The following is a 21,102-nucleotide window of genomic DNA, read 5'->3' as shown; positions in this document are numbered from 1 at the left end:
TTCCTGGTTCAGCTCTCCATTTGTATAGTCTAAATAATAAATCAGCAGGAAGCAAGGCGATATACAAAAAAAGGAATATTTATTATCAGGCAGCTAGATGATGTTCTCCAGGGGAGAAGCGAGGCCAAGGGACAGAGCGAGCACACAAGCGGGTCTCAGACATTTATAAACAACAGGAGTGATTTCACTTTGGAAAGGACCTATCATCTGCTAGATACTATCATGAATATTTATTATTAGACTGTAACATGATAGCTAGATTTCTACACTAAGTACAAGCTGTGTACATGTATACTAATTAACATATACAAATAACTACATACATATATGGACTTACTAATTGATAAGAATAAGTAGAAATGAAATAACATAGGATGTTTTTAGCATGTGTATATCACTAATTCGAACAGGATCTTTCTGTGTAAAGTGGTCTAAATATGCAATTAATAAATAGAGACTGGATTGAAAATCTCCCAGAGTGGGTGGTTTTCCTGTGGGTACTCCGGTGTCCTCCCACATTCCAAAAACATGTACGGCAGGGTAATAGAAAACTAAATCAAGGGTGTCAAACTCATTTTTTTGCCGCCGGCCACATTGTAGTTACATTTTTCTCTTGGGGGCCGTTATGAATTTGGGGAAGCCATTAGAATGTTTCATCCCCATCACATGTAGACTTAAAATCTGAAGTCAAGAATAATGCCTGTTATTGTGGTTTGCATACGACAATTTGAAATTTTGGTTCGGACTTCAGCAAGCATCATGGAACTTGACATGCTTGATTTGCTTTTGCGGGCCGAATAAAATGATGTGGCATGCCAGATTTGGCCCACAAGCCTTTCCTTTGACACCTGTGCTCTTCATTGTCTCCAGTGTAATTGTGAGTGCGAATGGTTCTTTGTTTTGGGTGTGCCAGGTGATTGGCTGGCAACTGGTTCTGGGTGTACTCTTGTGCAAAATGAATACACAGTTCGTACTGCATGTAATTAAATGTATGAAACTATAGGTAATGCCTATTTGCACAATGTCTTTATTTCCATGAACCTATTGTGCCCTATTCACAGATATTCATGATGAGAATGGATTAAAGCCGGTCATGGTTTACATTCACGGAGGTTCCTTCATGGAAGGAACCGGCAACATGATTGACGGCAGCATCCTGGCGAGTTACGGCAATGTCATTGTCATCACAATCAACTACCGCCTCGGCGTTCTGGGTAAGTGCTCCGTTTGGGGACCTTTTCATTATTTCACTTATAGCTAATTGAGTCTTAAAGTGACATTGGATGATCGATTTCATGGTGAATTCGCTCGCAGTTCTTTGACCGTGATTATTAGGTGGAGGACGTTGATAGAAATGCAAGCAAGCACGTTAAGATGTCTTCCGCGGTGTTTCTCACATTTTAAATGACATCATCGGGGAATAGAGTGTGTATCTCTGTATTACTTGTGACCGATGACACTTATTAGCCAATTAGAATTATTTGCAGATTCTTGATGCACTTTCGATTGCTTTGAGTCAGTGAGCTCTTTATAGTAGTGATGGGAAAACGAAGCTTCATGAAGCACTTTCTTTTTGACTACTCCTGATGGAGCTCTTGGTTTTAACATGAAGGTTAGTGCAGTGGAAATGGATTCAAATTACACAGCATCTTTAAACCAAGAGTGCCATTTGCAGAAGTCAAAAACTATCACAAGTGCTTCATGAAGCTTCACTTAACCATCACAACATATTTATGAATGTTGTCACAACTTGCCTGGGATTATCCAGAAGCTCTGAAAAAAAATGCATTGAATAGACAGCATGATTTGATCATTTTGGTTGCCATTTCATATTCACAAATATTGACATGAATTTAAAAAAACGACTCCCTGCTGCGTCTAGATTTTCCCTGCAGGATGCCGGTCTGCTCCTTCTTTTGGGATTTACTATATTAAGATGCAAAATCATCTGCAACAATTTCCCTCAGATGACATAAATTGCAGCGCTAGTGATCATTTCATCTCTTGCATTTCCATATACTCATGAATTGACTTCATGACCGTTAGCAAACGCAATCCCGACTGCAGCTGGTAGTTGATCAGCTTCCATGTCGCTATGTGTTTTGCGCCTGTTTTTTTGCACTTAGACACCATTGATTCAAAACAACATTTTCCCTTTCTTGTTGATGCAAAAGTGTTTCTGTCCGCGACACCGGTGTGCATCTCTGTTTCGCTACGGTTTACTTGCCGTTCATTGCAAGGCCGTGCCTGTCTGCACCACTCGCTATATTTAGTTGCCTAGGAGCCAGGGGGACAAGGTGTTCTGTGAGAGGTTTACCGTGCGGAAAGAAAAACAAAAAGACGAGAGATTGCAGATAAAAATACGGAAAGAAGCCACAGAAGATGGAATGCGGCATGTTAATGTGAAGCTTTGGATATCCTGACTGAGACGCAGTGCACGCAGTTAGAAGCGAAGAGAACTCTGTTGATCTTTAATTGACGCCCGCACGCACCGCAAAGTGTGTTTTTTTTTTGGTCACACCGGCTCGTCTCATCGACAGGTACAGATGAACCTCGGTGTAGGTAATGTCATATTTATTCCATTTAAATGAATAATAAGTTGTGGTGAAGATTCCTCAAGGGATTGCTATCTTTTCCCGATCAATATGGAATGATCTTGCTCAGGCAGATTGCCTTACAGCGGTTGACACCGACTTCATGTTTTGAAAGGTGTGCAAATATATTTTCCCCCATTGCCAAACATTTTCTACGTGTTCAATAACTGGATTGAATAATGAGGGCATTGGTGGTTTAAGTCCTTTTTTTTTAGCCTTGGCTGCTCTAAGTCACGTGATGTGGTGTTCCGCAGGGCTCAATTCTGTGGCCCCTGTATTGTTGTGTATATGATAGTTACTCCATGTACAGCACTTTGTGTGCAGCGTTGGCTGTGTGAAAGTGCTATAAATAAGGATGGGTTGAGAATTAAGCACCTGTGCTCGGCTGCTAATTAATGGGCATTATCCCTGACCACGCAGCACTACAAATGAATTAATCCGTCACAATGAGACGTGAACAAACACGGATGGGAAAGACGGTTATCATTTCACTTTTGACCCAGGCAGGGTCAAAAATGAACAGCTTTTAATGGTAAATATTCGCTGATGATGTTGTGCAGGGGTCGGCAACACAAAACGCAGAGAGAGCCTTATTGTACCCAAAAACGTTCAGAATGTGTTTGCCACGTTTGTCCTCCTACAGAAACTATCTTAAAAGAAAACAACTATAATTCCCTCCCACCACCTTTTTTCATTTTCAAACCTTTTTGAAAAAGCTCCACAAAGCCTCTGGGGTGCCGCTAAGAGTTGCATGCGGCTCTGGGGACGCAGGTTCCCGACCCCCGATGTCGTGGTCCATTCGTGTGATCGGTTCCCACTCAGTGATGGTGTCAATATGGGTGTGTTTGCCTCTATATGCGACTGACAGGTTACCTGTTCAGGGGTTATTTTGTCTTTCGCCCGAAGTCATCTGAAATAGACTCCGGCAATTCTTGCTTTCAGGATAAGCTGTGTTGAAAAGTGATGGATGGATTGAAGGTATAATATTGACATTGCGGAATGTGTTTTTTGCGGTTTCTCTCTTTAAATGTGACAGCGTTTGTATGATAAACAAGCAGTGAGTTCTATCACTGTCATGATCTGGTTGGTGACCAACGGCTGAGCAAAAAGCTGAGAAGCTGTCCAGGAGATTTACATCCATCTCTCACCGTTTGTGAGCTACACAGTCCGGTGTTGGTCTTCCTGTCATGATCTGGTTGGCGACCAACGGGTGGCGCTGTGGGCCCCGCCTGCACCTCCACAGGTGCTGGTCGTCCCGATCAGTGGCGGACTGCCACGTTCGGATTGGCGACCAACGGGTAGCGCTGTCAGCCCTTCTTGCTGCCTCGCAGGTGCTGGACGATCCCAATCAGTGACACTCAAAAGGACTCCCGGCACGACCATTCGCTGTCGGGTCATTGATGTATGTTGAATGCAATTGTATGCACTGTGTATGCATTGTATGCTGTGTATGTGTTTGTTTCATCTTGGCAGACTTTTACTCTTGGACTTTATTTGATACTTTGTATTTTTCTGTTTGAATGACTTTGACGTTTTAAATTGTGTTCCTGTTGACTTTATTTGAATACAATTTCTGAAATACAACCTGCTGCTACCTCCTGCCTGCTTTTTAGGATGCGCATCTGCCATCACCACCTTGCAAAATGTGACAATCACGGACAATCTATGTTTCTATAGAAATAGAACAGAGGGAAAGCTGTTTACACTGCTTTTCACGGGGGAACAGTGTCAATTGTGAGTGGAGTTTGAGGGCTCATGTAGTGCTAAAAGGGCCTGCTTGCATGGCCAACAATCATCCTCTCTGCAGCAGATGCCAGTTACTCACCGGTTGGCAACAAGTGTGCCCCTATGGGCACCGTGCATTCTATAATGACTCAAATGCAAGGCAAGAAAGAAAGAAAGAAAGAAAGAAAGAAAGAAAGAAAGAAAGAAAGAAAGAAAGAAAGAAAGAAAGAAAGAAAGAAAGAAAGAAAGAAAGAAAGAAAGAAAGAAAGAAAGAAAGTATTGTTTTGTTGTTGTTCTAACAAGGTGGGGAACTTGGATCTTGTGTACCTGAGAGGAAAATTAGCCATGATTAGTCCAAAATTAGTCAAAGGAAGAGTATTATTTTTCTAAATAAACAAATAAATCCATAAATAACATCAGAGAATTTCCTTGATTTCGAATGAATGAATGAATGAATGAAATACCATTAAAGAATTTCCTTGATTCTTTGGTGTAATCTCTTGAACAGTGACAGCCCCCTCGTGGACATATTTGGATGGATCACGATGATAGAATTCAGTGTCCCATCATGTTTTTTTTTCCTTCAACGTTTCGGTTTCTAAAGCGAATCTGTTGCCACCTTGTGATTTTGTCCTTTTCCAAAGCATCTTCAATGGCCAGAGGGTAGGTATTCGACCTACCCGCGCCCTCTTCTTTCAGCTTCTTCATCGCTTCTCTGACTCCGCAAGGACAAAAATGCCCGACGGCAGGTCATGACCACTCCAAGATGGTCTCTGCCTCCCGGTGGGGGACTGACAACAGCAGGAATTGTGGGGCCGTTGTCTCATGACAATTGTCACAGGCAACAATCCGCCGCGGTTATGATTCAGATGATGAGGTGATGCCTTCTGACATGACACAGAAAGGCTGCAGCTGCACTTCAGTCCCTCCTTGTTGAGGGTGCGGGGGTTGGCAGCCACACAATGATTGGGTTGAGGTTTGTGTTTTTGTGGCTTTGGCAAAACAATCAATACGAAGATAAATGTATGGCGGTGTGTGCCTGAGACCATGTGCGGTAAATCACCGTTCAGACTCCACATCACTGACTTTGATCTTTCTTGTTTGTCTTTGTTTTTGTGAGGCCTTCCTTCAGCAAAGGTAACTGCCACAGCAAATGAATTTCCCCTGCAATTGTAGCGTCAGACCGTGGCGAGCTCATCTGTCCAAGTGAGAAGTGAGAAGTGTTTCATTGTGTGTGTGTGTATGCGTGTGTGTGTGTGTGTGTGTGTGTGTGTGTGTGTGTGTGTGTGTGTGTGCGCGCGCGTGTGCGTATGTGTGTGTGTGTGTGTGTGTCCATATGCATGTGTGAAGCATAACCAAAGGCAATGAACAAAAGGCTCTCACAAATGCAACCCTTAACAATCGGCAGTACATATGCACCTAAAAGTACCTTACACAGCAGGAGTTCCTGAAAAACTACAGAGTCCTTTGGTAACACAAAATTCCTACTTATTTCAACCGATAAACACTTTAAAAGACAACCGACGGTTCCGGACAAGTTGTGTCCATAATTTGTAAAATGGTTTCAAATGACTTCTATTGAATGTATTTTAATAAGATTCCACCGCATATAGCTATATTTTACGTTTTAAGACTCGCGCTGAAGATTCAGGAAGTATTGTTTTTGAGTTGGTGACGAGTCCGTATGTGACGTCACTAAAGGAATGCCCCTGACTGAAAAAAAGACGCATTGTAGCGGTCCTTCCATCACGTCAATGTATTTTGCTATACTTGTTTGGTCTGGGGACCTCGTGTTGCACCCAAAAGCCGCCAGAAGAGGGTGTCCAAGCTCCATATAAGGAATTTATCAGCCTGTGGAAATTGAGGTGGCCGCAGGGGGTCGGCATTTTGTGCCTCTTTTCGTTGAGACATTTCCCCTCAATGTTGCCTCATAATGGCACAGAATAAATTCTTTAATGGATTGCAAACATGTATGCTTTCCTCTTCAGAACTATTTGAATCATATTCACAACTGGATGTGTAACACGAAAGCATATTCTCCGAATCTGAAGCCATTGTTTTGATTCTCAAGCAATGCAAGACGTCTTGGCGTGACGTCACGTTTTGCATTTGAATAAAAATTTCATACTGCGTGTTTTGGGTATTTTGGATGCTATAAAACATTTTTCTGATGTCAGTTAAGAACCAAAAAAGTGACGTCGGTTGTCCTTTAAGGCAAAAATTAATACATCCAAAAGATAGGCTGCCAAATGAAAAACAAAGGAATGTAGTTTATTCAATACATTGTAAGAATGAAGATTGTAATGACAAATACATTGGAGAGACTAAACAAATTCTCAATAAAAGACTTCGTCAACATCGCAAGGATAATACTAGTGGGCCTCAATCTGCAGTACATATGCACCTAAAAGCTAGCAACCACTCATTTGACGACAATGAGGTTAAAATCTTAGCGATAGAAAATAGATGGTTTGAAAGAGGAGTAAAAAAAAGCTATTTTCATAAAACAGCAAAATCCTTCACTAAATCACCATGGTGAGGTTCAATTTGGACCGTTCATACAACAGACTTCTTAGACAACATAGGCTTAGTTATGCTGATGAAGTGATACCAGAGCAAATGGGGCAATCAGGCCAGTCATAGACCTCTTACTCATGGAGGACAACAGAAGTAATCAGTCAGGACAATAGAAGTAATCAGTGGAGCCGCACGGAGTAGTCCTCTGCTCCCCCCCAACCTGAGAGCAGGGCCCGATCATAGCAGAATATGGCAACGCCACATCTGGACAGTAGGGATATATATATAGGGTTGAAACTACCAACAAAAGACCTTAGTTCGCTGACGAAGCCTCTTGGATAAGAAGCGAAACGTCCGACACCTTCAAAGAAGTACAGATGACGGCTGAAGAAACCCTTTCATTGATATATCTATCTATCTAACTAGCTCGCTAGCTAGCTAGCGATATAGGTAGATAGATAGACAGACAGGCAGGTAGAGAGAGAGAGAGAGAGAGAGAGAGAGAGAGAGAGAGAGAGAGAGAGAGAGAGAGAAATTATCACAGACTAAATGTGCAAGTCGGGCTTCTCCCAAAGTTAAGGGTCCAACTGTACACAAAGCAACATGAAAACAAGAAAGCAACATGTCATGTTAGGTGAGCTTAGCGGGCGGCAAAATAAAATTTACTTCTCATGATTATTCCAATGTTTACAGTGGCAAAACTCTGATTTTTTAACATCATCGCCGGAATGCAAAGAAACAACCAAGGTCCTTTGGTTATAGCGTGACTGTTGATCATTGGCTGTAATTTTATGGCTTGACAAAATGTTTTGATTTATCATTGGTGAAATGCCAAGCATCACAAAATGTGAACGTGCTTGTTTTCTAAGACTCGAGAATTTCAATCGACAGTCTATCCATGGTCACCGCATTACTTTCTTTTATCTTCTTTCTGATTATGAATAGTCAAGGATTTATAAACGAAAGCAGTTGTGCATCAGAAGTATTTATGTTGAAAGAGAATGATTTCGTCATAGAGTCGTGAGCGGGTCAGTGAATGTGAGCGAGCTCAATGGGAAATGCATCCCCTGAAAAGCAAATATGACTTGTTCCGCGAGATGGACGTTAACACAGTACACATCTTGATTTGGATATTTATGATTTGATTTATGCAGGAAGGATTTTTTTTTTTTTTTGGGGGGTATATGTGAATTAACTGCAGGTCTCATATAAAGTGTTCTTGTTGATTAGATGACTTCATTAACATGCACCAGTATAAACCCAACCCTAACAAGTGGAAATTATAGAAATTTGATGTTTACCAGTACTTTTGCAAACATTTTTTTAATAGATGCCAATGTAAATTTGTGTCAATTCAGTCTGAGTTGTTGATTCCTTGCCCCTATGTATGTCATCTATAGACACAAAAGAGGGATTGGCCTTACGTTTCAATACGCTTAAAGGAATGCATGTGTGAATAGGTTTATAGTAGTGATGGGTAAGTGAAGCTTCGTGAAGCACCTGTGATAGTTTTTGACTCCTCTAGATGGCACTCTTGGTGGCTTTTCAACACATTTCCTTTGCAACAACCGTCATATTTAAACCAAGAGCACCATCTGGAGGAGTCAAAAAATATCACAAGTGCTTCATGAAGCTTCGTGTTCCCAACAGTATTTATAGTCCCTCAGTGGCATAGTTGCATGGAGTCCTCAGTTAATTCCTTTCTGTGTCCATTTGGATGAAACCGTTTCATCATCTGGAGTCTCGCAGCTCTGACTCAGCTCAAATATTGTTTTAAAGACCCATATCTAGTCTGCTGTTTTGTCGGCCCCCACCACCACTGTTCATTTCAAACCTTTTATGAGCTTATATGCAATTGTGGGAAGATCTGACTTAAAGTCAATGTAACTCATTTTTTTAATTATCAGCATTTTTTGGTTCACTTTGTTTTACCATAATCTACATAATCACTGCAAATGCCACATTAGCATTTGAATTATTTATTTATGAGCTTTTTTTTCATAGCGCATATTCATCCGTGGCCTTTCAGATGATAGCCGAGGAAGCTGCGTAGTCTTGAAGGACAGCTGAGGAAGAAGTGGTCATACAAAACAGTAAACAGTGGCGGGGCAAGATGACGAGCCTGGCGACTCCAGAGTGTCTGTGAATATGCAGATGTCATTGTGAGGCTTGAGGCTAGAAATTGCACTCCGGTTATGGCTGGAGACCGCATGAGCTTGTGTGCGCAAGCTCCCGTGCTCCTTCAATGGACTCATGAGAGGGTGTTACAGACATTTCCGTTTGAGGGCTGTCGTGTCTTCTTTTTCGTCACCAGCCCCGTCTCTCTCCACACTCGTAACTGCACATTATCTCCGTTGCTCCAGCGGTCTCAATCTTAAATTAAATCCCAACTCAATATATCTGAAAACCTACTTTTGGCTTTCCTGTGGGTTCAGAGAAGAACGGGTAGTAAAACTACACACCTGTCACCATAAACGCTTAAATTTATTGATACTTTTTTTCTCATCCGAACGGGGTCGCTTTTTTACCCAAAGCGAGTTTGAGTTGGAGTGAAAAGTTGTTCTGAGAGTCTTGGAACGTCTTTAGACTTCACAAGGCCAATGTAACAAAAATAATAATCCATCCCTTTTATCACCTGTTTATGCTCAGAAAGGTCACCGGCGCCCTCTAGTCTCTCCCAACTGTCTTCAACACCCTAAACTGGTCGCCAGCCAATAACACGGCATACAGAGACAAACGACCATCCACACCTAAGGGGAATTTTCGAGTATTCAATTAATGCATGCTTTCGGAATGTGGGAGGAATCTATAATACCCAGAGAAAACCCACACCAGCACTGGGAGAGCATGCAACTAAATAATTCTGATAGTTTGCTGGTTGTGGTCCTTTGTTCCAATTTTTCCCTTTAACTTTTTCTAGAACTCTCAATCAGTTGCCCATTTGTTTTCTCAAGACTGTAATTAATAACAATAATTAACTAATCAAAAAATCTACATATAAATAAACACATAGATAAAAAACATACATTAACCTATACAAAATATGTGAACAAATGAATAAGTAAATAAATAAATACGCCACAAAGAAACATAAATAAATAAATAATTAAATAAATAAAGAGGGGATTGTGCATTGCATTAATTATGGAATAAAAAAAATTGGGGGGAGAAATATTTGCATTTGTCTGTTCATGAAAGGGGCAAGACAGGATGACATTTGGGGTTAGTAGTTCCGAGAATGAAAGATGAAAATGGGTCTACATGGGATGATGATTCCAGGATAAAGACTTGTCAGTCTTGTGTCTCTTGGCGACACACCTGCCCTCTCACTATTTTCACCAGGCACGCCGAGTAAATGCCAGTCTCCCCCGGCCCCCCATAAATAAATAAATAAATAAATAGAATAAAAAAAACAGATTTTGAAGGCATCATTTTTGCCTCCCGAACATCCAGTTTGTAAACGGGCTACCACACAAGTAGGTTGTACATGGCTTGGTCTAGATTTCCCAAAACGAGTGAGAATGTACTTCCTTAGCATAGCTGCAAACCAAATCAATAGTCCAATTCTTCCTCGTTGGACATTTTTCATGTTGGAGGAAGGCGGCAGGTGTGGAGTCCAGGCTAACACAATTATAATCCTCAGAGATTACATTCACTGCTTTTGTAGTGTTGTAATGAAAGTGTAGAATAAATTTAACCCCGCTCGGAATAGATATACATGTGCAGATGTTGATGGCGTGTGAGCACATCACAGACAATGTGTTCTGGCCTGCTGCCAGCAGCTAGCGTACCCGCATTGCGACAGCAGATATTGAGGCTCGAGTCATCTATGGTTAGCAGAGAGAATTAAACCTACACCTTGACTTTCTCAGCCAAGCGTTAACGTCACGGCAGCGCAACCTCACAGGTTCGCGTTAGCATCTGCCGTGCGAGCAATTCCTGTGAGGATGACTGATCTGCTCTTCTGGTCACACTGCGTGTTCGATGTAATCAAATTCATCATCATGTTGACCAGGCATTAACCAAGACGAAGAAGAATGCTGGTTTTCAAAAACTGTTGTCTTGTGTTTTTTTTTATTTTTATGACAGATTATACTGTCAGGTAGTGATGAGCAAGTGAAGCGTCATGAAGCACCTGTGTTAGTTTTGGCCTCCTCTAGATGACACTCTTGGTTTAAAGCTGCAGTGAAATTTTAAGACATATAATTTGGACTAACATTCATATTTAATCCAAGAGCACCATCAGGAGTAGTTAAAAAATATCACAACTGCTTCATGAAGCTTCGTTTTCTTATCACTACCATTTACACGTGCCGGGTTACACCCAAGGCCCATTTTACCCGTTTGCGGCTTTTATGTCTGTCCGTGCGGAGATGGCGCACAAGGTCAATTCTGGACTTGGATTTTCCTTCCGCAGTGAGGGCAGGTTGTTTCGTCCATATATGGCTCTTTTGATGATTGCATCTGGCTCGCAGATAAAACTAAATATTCTCACTTTCTTGCTGTTCATTTCCTATTTGGGCTGCAGTTAGGTTAATAGTTAAATATCAGTGGCACTTTGACAAGCCCCTTGCTACGTTCACATCAATAATCGTCTGCGAGAGACAACAGAAAGCAAGTGTGCAAGCTAATGAGCAGTGTGCAAGCTAGCTAGCAGTAACTTTGCAAATGGACCCGGCAAACTAGCAGTAACTCTGCGTATGGACCCGGCAAGCTACAGCTGAGGTCTGCTCAGCTGTTGGCTTCAACAGGTAGATGCTACCTTGGCGATATTCAACCTCAAGGTTAGCATGTTTAGCTCGCCCACGTGTTTCACGTTGCGGACATAACAGATTAAACATCTTTCAGATTCCAAAATGAATAAGACAGATGTCATGTAATGTATTTAGTTTTTCTGCTTGGCCACTACCAAATGATCCACAGACCTGCCCACGGGTTGGGAACCACTGCTGTACAGGATTTAAAACAAGAGTTCTTGCTCCCGCTGAGGAAACAGAGAGAAGTTTGTGACATATTTTGCAGCTCAACTCACAAATGACTGAGTCATCCCTCACAGGAAATTGGACAGACGTATCGGTAACTTGTCTGTCATCACAGAGCTCGAACTGGAAATACAGAAACTGCTCAAACTGTCCATCATCGCAGAACGTCACGTGGAGAAATGAGAAATGTCGCTCGAAACGAAGGCGATCAAAAACAAAGGAATTAGAATATATCGGAGTCGAAGGAAACGGGAAAATGTCATAGCTGTCCGTCATTGCCAAAGTTAAAGATGAAATGAATGCGTGTGACCTGTCAATGAACACAGAAATCAAACAAGTAAATGTTATCCAAGCTCACACAGGTACATTTCCGCGCTGCTTGAGGCAAACGCAAAATAACCAATATCTGCTGTTTCTTGGGAGACCTCGCGACTCAAGCCCTGGGAGCCAGAGACTGTAATTTTGCTTTTATCTGAAATCAGTAGAGTCAAATCTTGTTCCAACATACCTCGAAGGACATCGCGAATCTGTACGTCGCAGCGGTAGTTTGTCGTACCCATTTCTGATAAAATGGCCGCCAACCTTGACGTATAAGATAGGGTGAGAATTTATAAATGTGGAAACTTGAGCAAATGTTTGCCAATATCGCTAACTACCAGTACCGCTGACATCCAGGACACCCTTTCCAAAGTGAGAGACAAATTCAACTTTCACAGACTGCGAGAAATGTTTCCTTTTACCAGGCATTCGGAGCATGTCGGCAGGACTGAAGAGAAGTTTAGGAATACAGCGAGTTGATCAGTAGCGTTGCTAGACAACGGAGAGGAAACCCGCATTGTGAATTCTGTTCCTAAGCGAGGTCCCGGCGGCGGTCAGCTTGCCTTTTCATAATTTTGTTGGGAAAAATATGCTTGAAAAACATGAAATCGTAACTTTGAAATGGGAACGTTACAGCGTTGAAAATGTTGTAAATAGTGTATGACTGTAGTAACTAATCCAGGTCCGTGTTTCTTCCTGCTTGAAGTTCGGTTAGCATGATTATCTCTTTTTGTTTGTTTGAAAAATTAATTTGTGTCATCTGCCTAACAGTGATTAGTATTCATCCATTTGTCGACCACTTACCAGTGTCACAGACGTGGGAGCCTTGCTGTCTTTGGGTAGTAGGTGGGGGGACACCCTGAACTGCTTGCACAGGGCACACATTTACGAACAACCATCCACGCTCACCAATCACACCAAGGAACCGTTTGGGGACGTCCATTAAAATAGCGTCCATGTTTTTGGAATACAATACAATACAACACAGCCTGATTTTCATAGCGCTTTCACAACAGCTGAAGATGTGAGAGGAAACAGCAGAAGTACCCAGAGAAAACCCACCAGGACCAGCACAGAAATTGTTCGATTCTAATTCCTGTTTCGGAGTTCAACGAAGTTCTGCGATGAAATACCAGCGGGGACGATGGATGGTGAACAGAAAAAAAACTACTTTATTTTTGTGAAACAAAAGCAGCACATCTCTCGTCGGAGCGGGGAGCCAAGAACACACAAGAAGAGCAAGAACAAACAAATCCCGCCCGCTCAACTAGTTTTAAAAGTACACAGCAACGATCTGTCGTCCAATCAGCTACGGACAAGTATTGGAAGTCACACAGCAACGATCTGTTGTCCAATCAGCTACGGACAAGTATGTTGGGAGAACATCAGACTGAAAGTTAATATTGTTACATTCTGCTTTCACAACTATTCAACTAATAAGGTTCATAAATCCATGTAGACTAAACTAAACATGCAATAACATAATATGTACTAAGCTAAACATGGAATAACATAATATGTTTACTAATCCAAGCATGAAATAACATAATATGTTTACTAATCCAAGCATGAAATAACATAATATGTTTACCAATGTGCATAAGCATCTCTATCAGAAATTCTCTGTCTTTTGCCAGACAACAGATTAACAAACAGTAACTTAATTACTGGCAACCCAATCCGCATTTCCCGAGTGCGGTAACCGCTAAGTGCTCACAGGTTTGGGGACTATACCACAGAGCACTCTTAATTTGGTTTCTTTCCTTTTGACTGAGTGGTAAAATTGAATCCATAGGTAGCTTTCAGGAACCGGCTCCATAAATCAGAATTGAATCATTCACTCCAGTCGCATTACATGTAAGCGATCGGATGTTTGAAAGTCCACATCTAGTCTTCAAATTTGATGAACTTGGTGATTTGATTAAGCAGTGAATTGAAAAGATGCGGGGCAGCTATGGGGATAGCAGACGCATGTTCTAAAAGTGCCAATTAACATGATTTGATCACGACACCAGTCCAGGTATTCGATCCGATCTTTCACCCTTGAGAAAGGTGAGACGCTTGTCTCGGGAAAGGCGGTCAAGGCATACTGATAGTTCTCTGCTGGCACAGAGGTGTCAAACATTGTCTGTCCCCATTTTGGAGCTCCCTTCGAGGGCTGTTGTGAATTTTTGGGAACCATATAAATTTTTCATCCCATCTAAATATTACATACAGAGCGCACAACAAATTGATGTGTTTAGTTTTAAAACCAAAAGTTAAACTTCTGGGCTTCTCTACTGAAGCTGCTGGCCCGCGACTCAACCCTGGAGAAGCGACTGAAGATGGATGGATGGATGGATGGATGGATGGATGGATGGATGGATGGATGGATGGATGGATGGATGGAAGTCCAAATTAATGACTCTTATTGTGGATTACATGTGACAATTTGTAATTTTGGTTCAGACTTTAGCATAGTGGAAATTGGATTGGATTTAGCTTTATTAGTCTCGCAGTGGAAAAATTTACATTTCACAGCAGCAAAGTTTTGAAAGGAAGATGGAAGGAAAGAAAGAAGTAGAAAAACAAAATACAGGAGCTGCTGGAAAGGCTGACACTCTCGCTGCGCCATCCTGAAGTCAAAAGAACAAAAAAAATGTGCTTGTTTAGCTTTTGCGGACCGCAGAAAATGATGTCGTGGGCCATATCTGGCCCCTGGGCCTTACTTTGACACAGTTACACTAGTACCTGGCTACACCATTTTTTGGAGGTCAAGGCTGTCTAGCCAGTTGAAGGAAGGACATACAGCACAACCTAAGTCCTTGTTATCCCTCTGGAAATTAACCCTTATACCCCCATGTGAATACCTGCCCGGTTTCAGAATCAATTTTGTACGCATCAATGCAATACCACGGCCAAACGATTCATCGGAAGATGACCGAGATATTTGTCATTGACTGTGTTTGAGTCCAATTTGAAGAAAAAAAAATACCCTCCTGATGATAAGCAAGCATAATGAATGTCCAAACGGCCTTTTTAGCTCAGTTTGACCTGTTGTACCTCCAATGGATTTGAAAACACAGATGTTGGAGGACAGATGGAATGATGTGAGGGTGACAGTCGTGGCTCTTATTTTGTGTGTGTGTGGGCGTGTGTGTGTGTGTGTGTGTGTGTGTGTGTGTGTGTGTGTGTGTGTGTGTGTGTGTGTGTGTGTGTGTGTGTGTGTGTGTGTGACGGCAGCTGTTGTTGAACAAGAGGATTTAATAATGCCTTGTGTGACCTAGATGGAGCCAAAAGCAGTCCCACTCGGTGCTGTTGTGGAAGAGAAAAGAAGGATGAAACAGTTGGAGTGAAACAGCGCGCTAAAAAAAATCGGTCTCTTAAAAAAAACTACCAACGCGAAAAAACTACCAAGCTCGTGTTCACAAAAACATTGTTTGAGCTTGCGTTTGTGAATGCTGTGGTTCATTTTTTTGTTTATTAATAAATAATGTTTTATTTTAGTTTTTTTTTTTTTTACAATATTTTCATTGCAATTTTTTTCGGGTGAGCCAATTTTTAGATTACGGAATGCCATCAAAGATCGTTTGGAAGGAAATTTTCAGTCTAATTTTCTCTAAATTGTATAATTTATGGGTGGTTAAATGACCTTCCAAATGAACTTTGACGATAAATGGATTTTTCACTTCTTTCATTTTTCCGCTCCTGCGAACAAAAATTAAGATGAAAAATAATTTTTTGAGTCATCTCTGATCTGCCATTGTGATAGTTTTGACTCCTCCAGATAGTGCACTTGGTTTAAAATAAAGTTTGTGCAGAGGAAATCCACTGCATCTTTAAACCAAGAGTGCCATCTAAAGGACTCAAAAACTATCCCGAGTGCTTCATGAAGCTTCAATTGCCCGTCACTACTTACAGTTGTCTTTGAATTTTGAAATGTCTGAAAAGTGCACTGAATCTTTAAACCAAGAGCACCATCTAAAGGAGTCAAAAACTATCCCAAGTACTTCATGAAGCCTTGCTTGCCGATGACTAGTTACTGTTGTCTTTGAATTTTAAAATCATTTTTGTGTGGTCCTCCGAGCGTGAGTGTTGCTTTTCATCATTGTCGGTTTTCTACTTTTTATCCTATGAGAACGTATTGCCCCGCTATATGTTTTGCACATGTGAAATGTTGTGATAACGCTGCGATAATGTTCATTGGTACATATGTTATATGAAACGGCCGTACCGTTTCATCTTCCGAGAATGAATGAGCACGCGGTGATTCATCCCATCCGCGGTTCGGCGTTATCACTTGTAGCGACACAAATCTGCAAACACTCCCCGGCTTTGCGGCAGGAAATCTGCCTAGAATACAAACGACTGCTCGGACGTGACGGCAATGTGCGTCGAAGCTGCTCACACTCCATCACTGTCCACGAAACAGTCCCCCACGAGGACCAACTGTCACTCCCCGCCACCCCTCTGCATCTTCACAACCCCTGCAGTAATTTCTTAACCTGACTCGTTTGGATGCTGCACAGCTTTTGGAAAGGTGAAAATACAACCTCGTCATAGTCATGTTCTCCGTGGGATGAATCTGCCACACGAAAGCTGGAAAAGCGTATTCTACATTTCCTTTAAGATATGTTCTGTGCCCTCCGAGACAGCGGCCCACAACCTTTTTCGTGTCACACAGCAGTTGAGACAAGTAGATGCTGTTCACGGACCGGCAAACCGTTTCTTTATTTGTTTTTAAATTGCCAGTTTTAAGGCCCTAGCGCAAAGATTATAATAGAGTCGTTCAACATTTTCTTAACATCCTTTTTTTTCTCTGTTCGTTTCAAACCATGTTATTGTACATGCTCTACAGCATATGCACACCAAAATAAAATAACCAAGATAAATATAAACTTATTCACTGCATTTTTTTGGATGTTTTTGGAATGTGGGAAGAAATCGAAATACCCATAAAAAACCCACATAGGCATGGGGAGTACCTGTACATGCAAACCCCACACAGAGGGGATCGAACTCATGACCTCTGCACTGAAGTCGACATGCTAACTACACGAAATGAGAAGCTTATTCAATGAATGTATCAAAAGTCCCACGGCAAAAATATGTAAGCTTGTGAAGTAGAATGAGTCAAGATTTCAAAAGAAATGAAATGGGAGCAGAAAAATGGACATGTCGTTTGCACTGCTGTCTTACAATAAGAAGCTCTTTGCAAATCAAAGGCTTTTCGGAGCAGAGTTCTTTCGTCTTCTCCCTGAGCCTGCATGAGTCATACTCAACATCAGCTTCCTTTTCACGGCACAGAAGCATGACTCCATCTGGAGATGTGAAAGTGAGTGGGTGTGTGTGTCAGTCACGTGACTTGAAAGGCAAACAGTACAGAATATGTCTGTGATGGGCTCCTGGCCTTGGGATATAAAAATCAAATCAAATAAAATAAAACAAATGAATCAACGTTTAAAGTAATGATGGCAACTGAAGCTTCATGAAGCACTTGTGATAGGTTTTGACTCCTCTAAATGGAACCCTTGGTTTAAAGATGCGGTAGATTTTTAAGACATTTCCTTTGCACCAACATTCATAATTAAACCAACATGACCATCTGGAGGAATCAAAAAAATATCACAAGTGCTTCATGAAGCCTTATTTTACAATCACTGCTTTAAATGAAGGAGCAGGATGAATAAACAGAAATGAGCGGGGGCTGGGGGGGGGCAGTAACTAGCCGAAAATAATTCTCCATCCCGGCAGCAGTGGCCTCACTTGTGGTACGCGATCCGTTGCCAAGAGTCTGTTGTGAAAGCTTCCTTTCGGAAGACATGATTCACTGAAACGTTTCATTTGGTGAAACCTATGCCTCTGCCTTTGCCCTCGTTTTGTCCCCTGCCCGGCGCGGATCTGTCATGGCTGGCGAAGTTTCGGAAGCAATTTGGAAATAGAAGTAGGGGGGGCTGCCATTTCGCCTCTACTCAGTGATGGAGAAAGCCAATATGGGGAGGGTGAGTGAGAGGCTTGCTTGCAATTCCTTCATTCTGAATATTTAGTAGGCGCTTTGTCAGATATTCTTTCCCAGGCTTGTCAGTTTCTAACACGCTGTGTTTGAACGCGTGCCATCACATGTCCACGATGATAACACTTTAATGATGTGGGTGTTGGAGCAGCAGCAGCATGCCTGCCCCGGGCCGGCCCATCATGGTTGCAAATGAAAGAGCGGAGGCGGAAGATGCCATTTGGAAATGACACATGGTCAGATCTGACAACCGCGCTGACGTTAATGGACATTCGCTGAATCGCAACCCTCGGGAGCTTTGACTTCTTTTCTTATTGGCAATCATAACTTGTATTTGGAGTTAGTCTTTTGACAGAGTCGAGCAAACATTTTGCCTTGATAGCTTTTCATATTTACACATCATCCGCTCTTTTATCTTTCACAATAGTAATATGTGACTTCAATATAAGGAGGCCACAAAAAGTTGACAGCCCGGTTCTGAAACTTCAATTTCTTGGGGGAGGGCGCGGCGTTCAGTACATCCAATAACACACTTGCCCACACATTAAGGAACTTTGGTTTTGGTTCAGTTACACAAATGTTAAAATTCCCAAAAAATTGACACAAACACAACAGTAACCCCCCCTCCCCCACACTCGTAAAGGGAAAAAAAACAATAGACTATCTACTGTGGTAGCATTGTGTTTTGGGGACAGTTAGCATTAGCATACAATTCTCATGGCTCCTGTTCAATGAATAGCTTCCGTGTATAGTTCCTACACCCCCCGCCTCGGGCCCCCCCAAAAAAGAAATTTAAACAGTTTGTAGTCAGTATATTGTGTCCTTTGTCTTTTTAAGTTACTGCAATCAGATTCACACCATTCCATTTCTGGTCAGTGAAATTTGTGCTCTGAGGGCAGTTAGCGCTAGCATAAATCTATCAGCTCCTTTTCAATGTACTCAAATTATAGTTACTACACCCAAAAAATAAATTAATTAAACAGCATATTTTTGGTATACTATTTGTCTTTTTAAGTCACTAAACTCCAACTCAGATTGGTTCGCTCACAAGTTTCCTGTCACTGAACCAGCAATGCGTTCATGAAACAGAAGCCTTCGAGACAACTTCCCATCCCTGCGTCATTGCTCAACAACATTCCCTGCCCCGCCTGTTTCCACGCCGATTCAAAGTGCAAACATCAGCAACTTCCCTTCCAGCAGTTCTCTTCACTCAGTCATCATGCGTAAACTGAAAACGTCTACCAGTCAGCTCAAGCCCCTCTTGACAGCAAATGCTTGCAACCTGCCTGTGCGTTTCCCTCCCTCTTGTCACTGCCTCCAAACAATCTTAGTTGTGAACTTTAGAGGGGGGGGGGGGACATGTATGCTTTCCTCTTCAGAACTATTTGAATCATATTCCTAACTGGGTGTGTAACAAGAAAGCATATTCTCCGAATCTGAAGCCATTGTTTTGATTCTCCAGCAATGCAAGACGTCTTGGAGTGACGTCACGAACTGGGGGCGGGACTTTCTGAGAATCCCCAGTTTTGAGCTGATTTGTGGCAGATTTTGGACACTAAGTCATTTTTATTGGTGTTTTGCATATGACTAAAAATATCATACTGCGTGTTTGGGGTATTTTAGATGCTATAAAATGTTTTTCTGATGTCAGTGAAGAAACAAAAAAGTGACGTCGGTTGTCCTTTAAATATCCCAATGGAATAGAAAATGTGTTGCCTCTCTTTTCAAGTGCAGTACATTTATCACATCTCAGAAACACAAAACTGTTATTTGACTATGTTGTATGGATTTATACATACGGGTGAAAATGACCCACAACATAATCAACGTGATTTATTTTCTCAACATAATATGAGGGTAAACTTGGCAAAAGCGAAACAAAATAACACCAATGTTATTGTCTTTTGGGGGGGTGGGGGTTTTACATGCCGCCACAACATCTTTGCCGATTTAAAAATGGCATGCGCTGCACATGGCTGCTTGTCCCTGTGAGTTGTTTGCGCAGCTCTGCAAGCTGTGCAAATGTCTCCCCACGGATGTCAAATAGATTCTAATTAGCTCTGCAGAATTTAATTACCATACGCTGGTGGATCACTAGGGTAACGTCCCGGCTGAATGGATGCGTGTAACCAATCACACTTTGCCACAGTCGAGTGCGGCTCACTGCTGAGAAATATGTCGCCGGCATATGAATGCTCTCTCTTTTTTGTCTGTATGTGTGTGTGTGTGTGCGTGCGCGTGTGTGTGTGTTTGCGTGTGTGTGCGTGTGTGCGTGTGTGTGTGTGTGTGGATGACCCCCCCTGTATATATTTGTCTTTACCATGTTTGAAAAACGGCACACGTATACCTGTAAAATGGATCACCAAGCAATTTGAAGTATTAATTCATTCCCACAACTTAATAAATCACATTGAAAGAACAAAAATAGGTTAGAAATTGATTTTTTTTTTCCATGGAAGAAAAAAAAATGGCCTTGCATTTTTATTTCTCAGCAAACCGTTTGAATTCACAATGAAGTCCTCCTGTCAACATTTGCTTCTTTCGTCAACGAGCCCGATTTATTTGTCTGCAAAGGCGCAAATTGATTCTGAAGGACTTCATACAATGGAGGTCAAACGCTAAGCAATGGCGTAGATAGACCAATTTTAGGGCGGCAGAATCATTTTGAATTTGAATTGTAAAGATTTTTTTTCACTTGTGTTGACAAAAATCACAGACAGAACAATGTCACGTGGGTAGTAAATGATTCGATATAAATATTCATCTAATTCACCCTCAATCGTACAGGAATGGTCCATCAATGAAAAGGTTTCTTCAGCTGTCATCTGTACTTCTTTGAAGGTGTTGAATGTTTCGCTCCTCATCCGTCGAGCTTTGTCAGCAAACTATACTGCAAACTCAGGCCCTATATATATACAGTAAAGTCTCGTTATATCGATATCGGATATATCGATAGTCCCGGTTATATCGATAC

The 21,102-nt window shown here is 41.7% G+C and overlaps 1 protein-coding gene across 2 annotated transcripts in view; it reads left to right on the top strand.

Moving 5' to 3' along the window:
* The window catches only part of nlgn4xa (neuroligin 4 X-linked a), a 46,640-nt gene that overhangs the window by 12,906 nt on the left and 12,632 nt on the right, over positions 1-21,102 (top strand). For both annotated transcript variants that reach the window (XM_089008580.1, XM_089008588.1), the window contains exon 2: positions 1,062-1,214. In XM_089008580.1, the coding sequence (XP_088864706.1) occupies positions 1,062-1,214 (153 nt within the window). The remainder of the gene's footprint in view (positions 1-1,061; positions 1,215-21,102) is intronic.

Source organism: Hippocampus bargibanti, linkage group LG01, assembly GCF_051943395.1.
Source record: "Hippocampus bargibanti isolate YZ-2025 linkage group LG01, ASM5194339v1, whole genome shotgun sequence".
Classification (NCBI taxonomy): domain Eukaryota; kingdom Metazoa; phylum Chordata; class Actinopteri; order Syngnathiformes; family Syngnathidae; genus Hippocampus; species Hippocampus bargibanti.
Note: the sequence above shows the minus strand (reverse complement) of the source record. Positions and strands in the feature narration are given on the sequence as shown.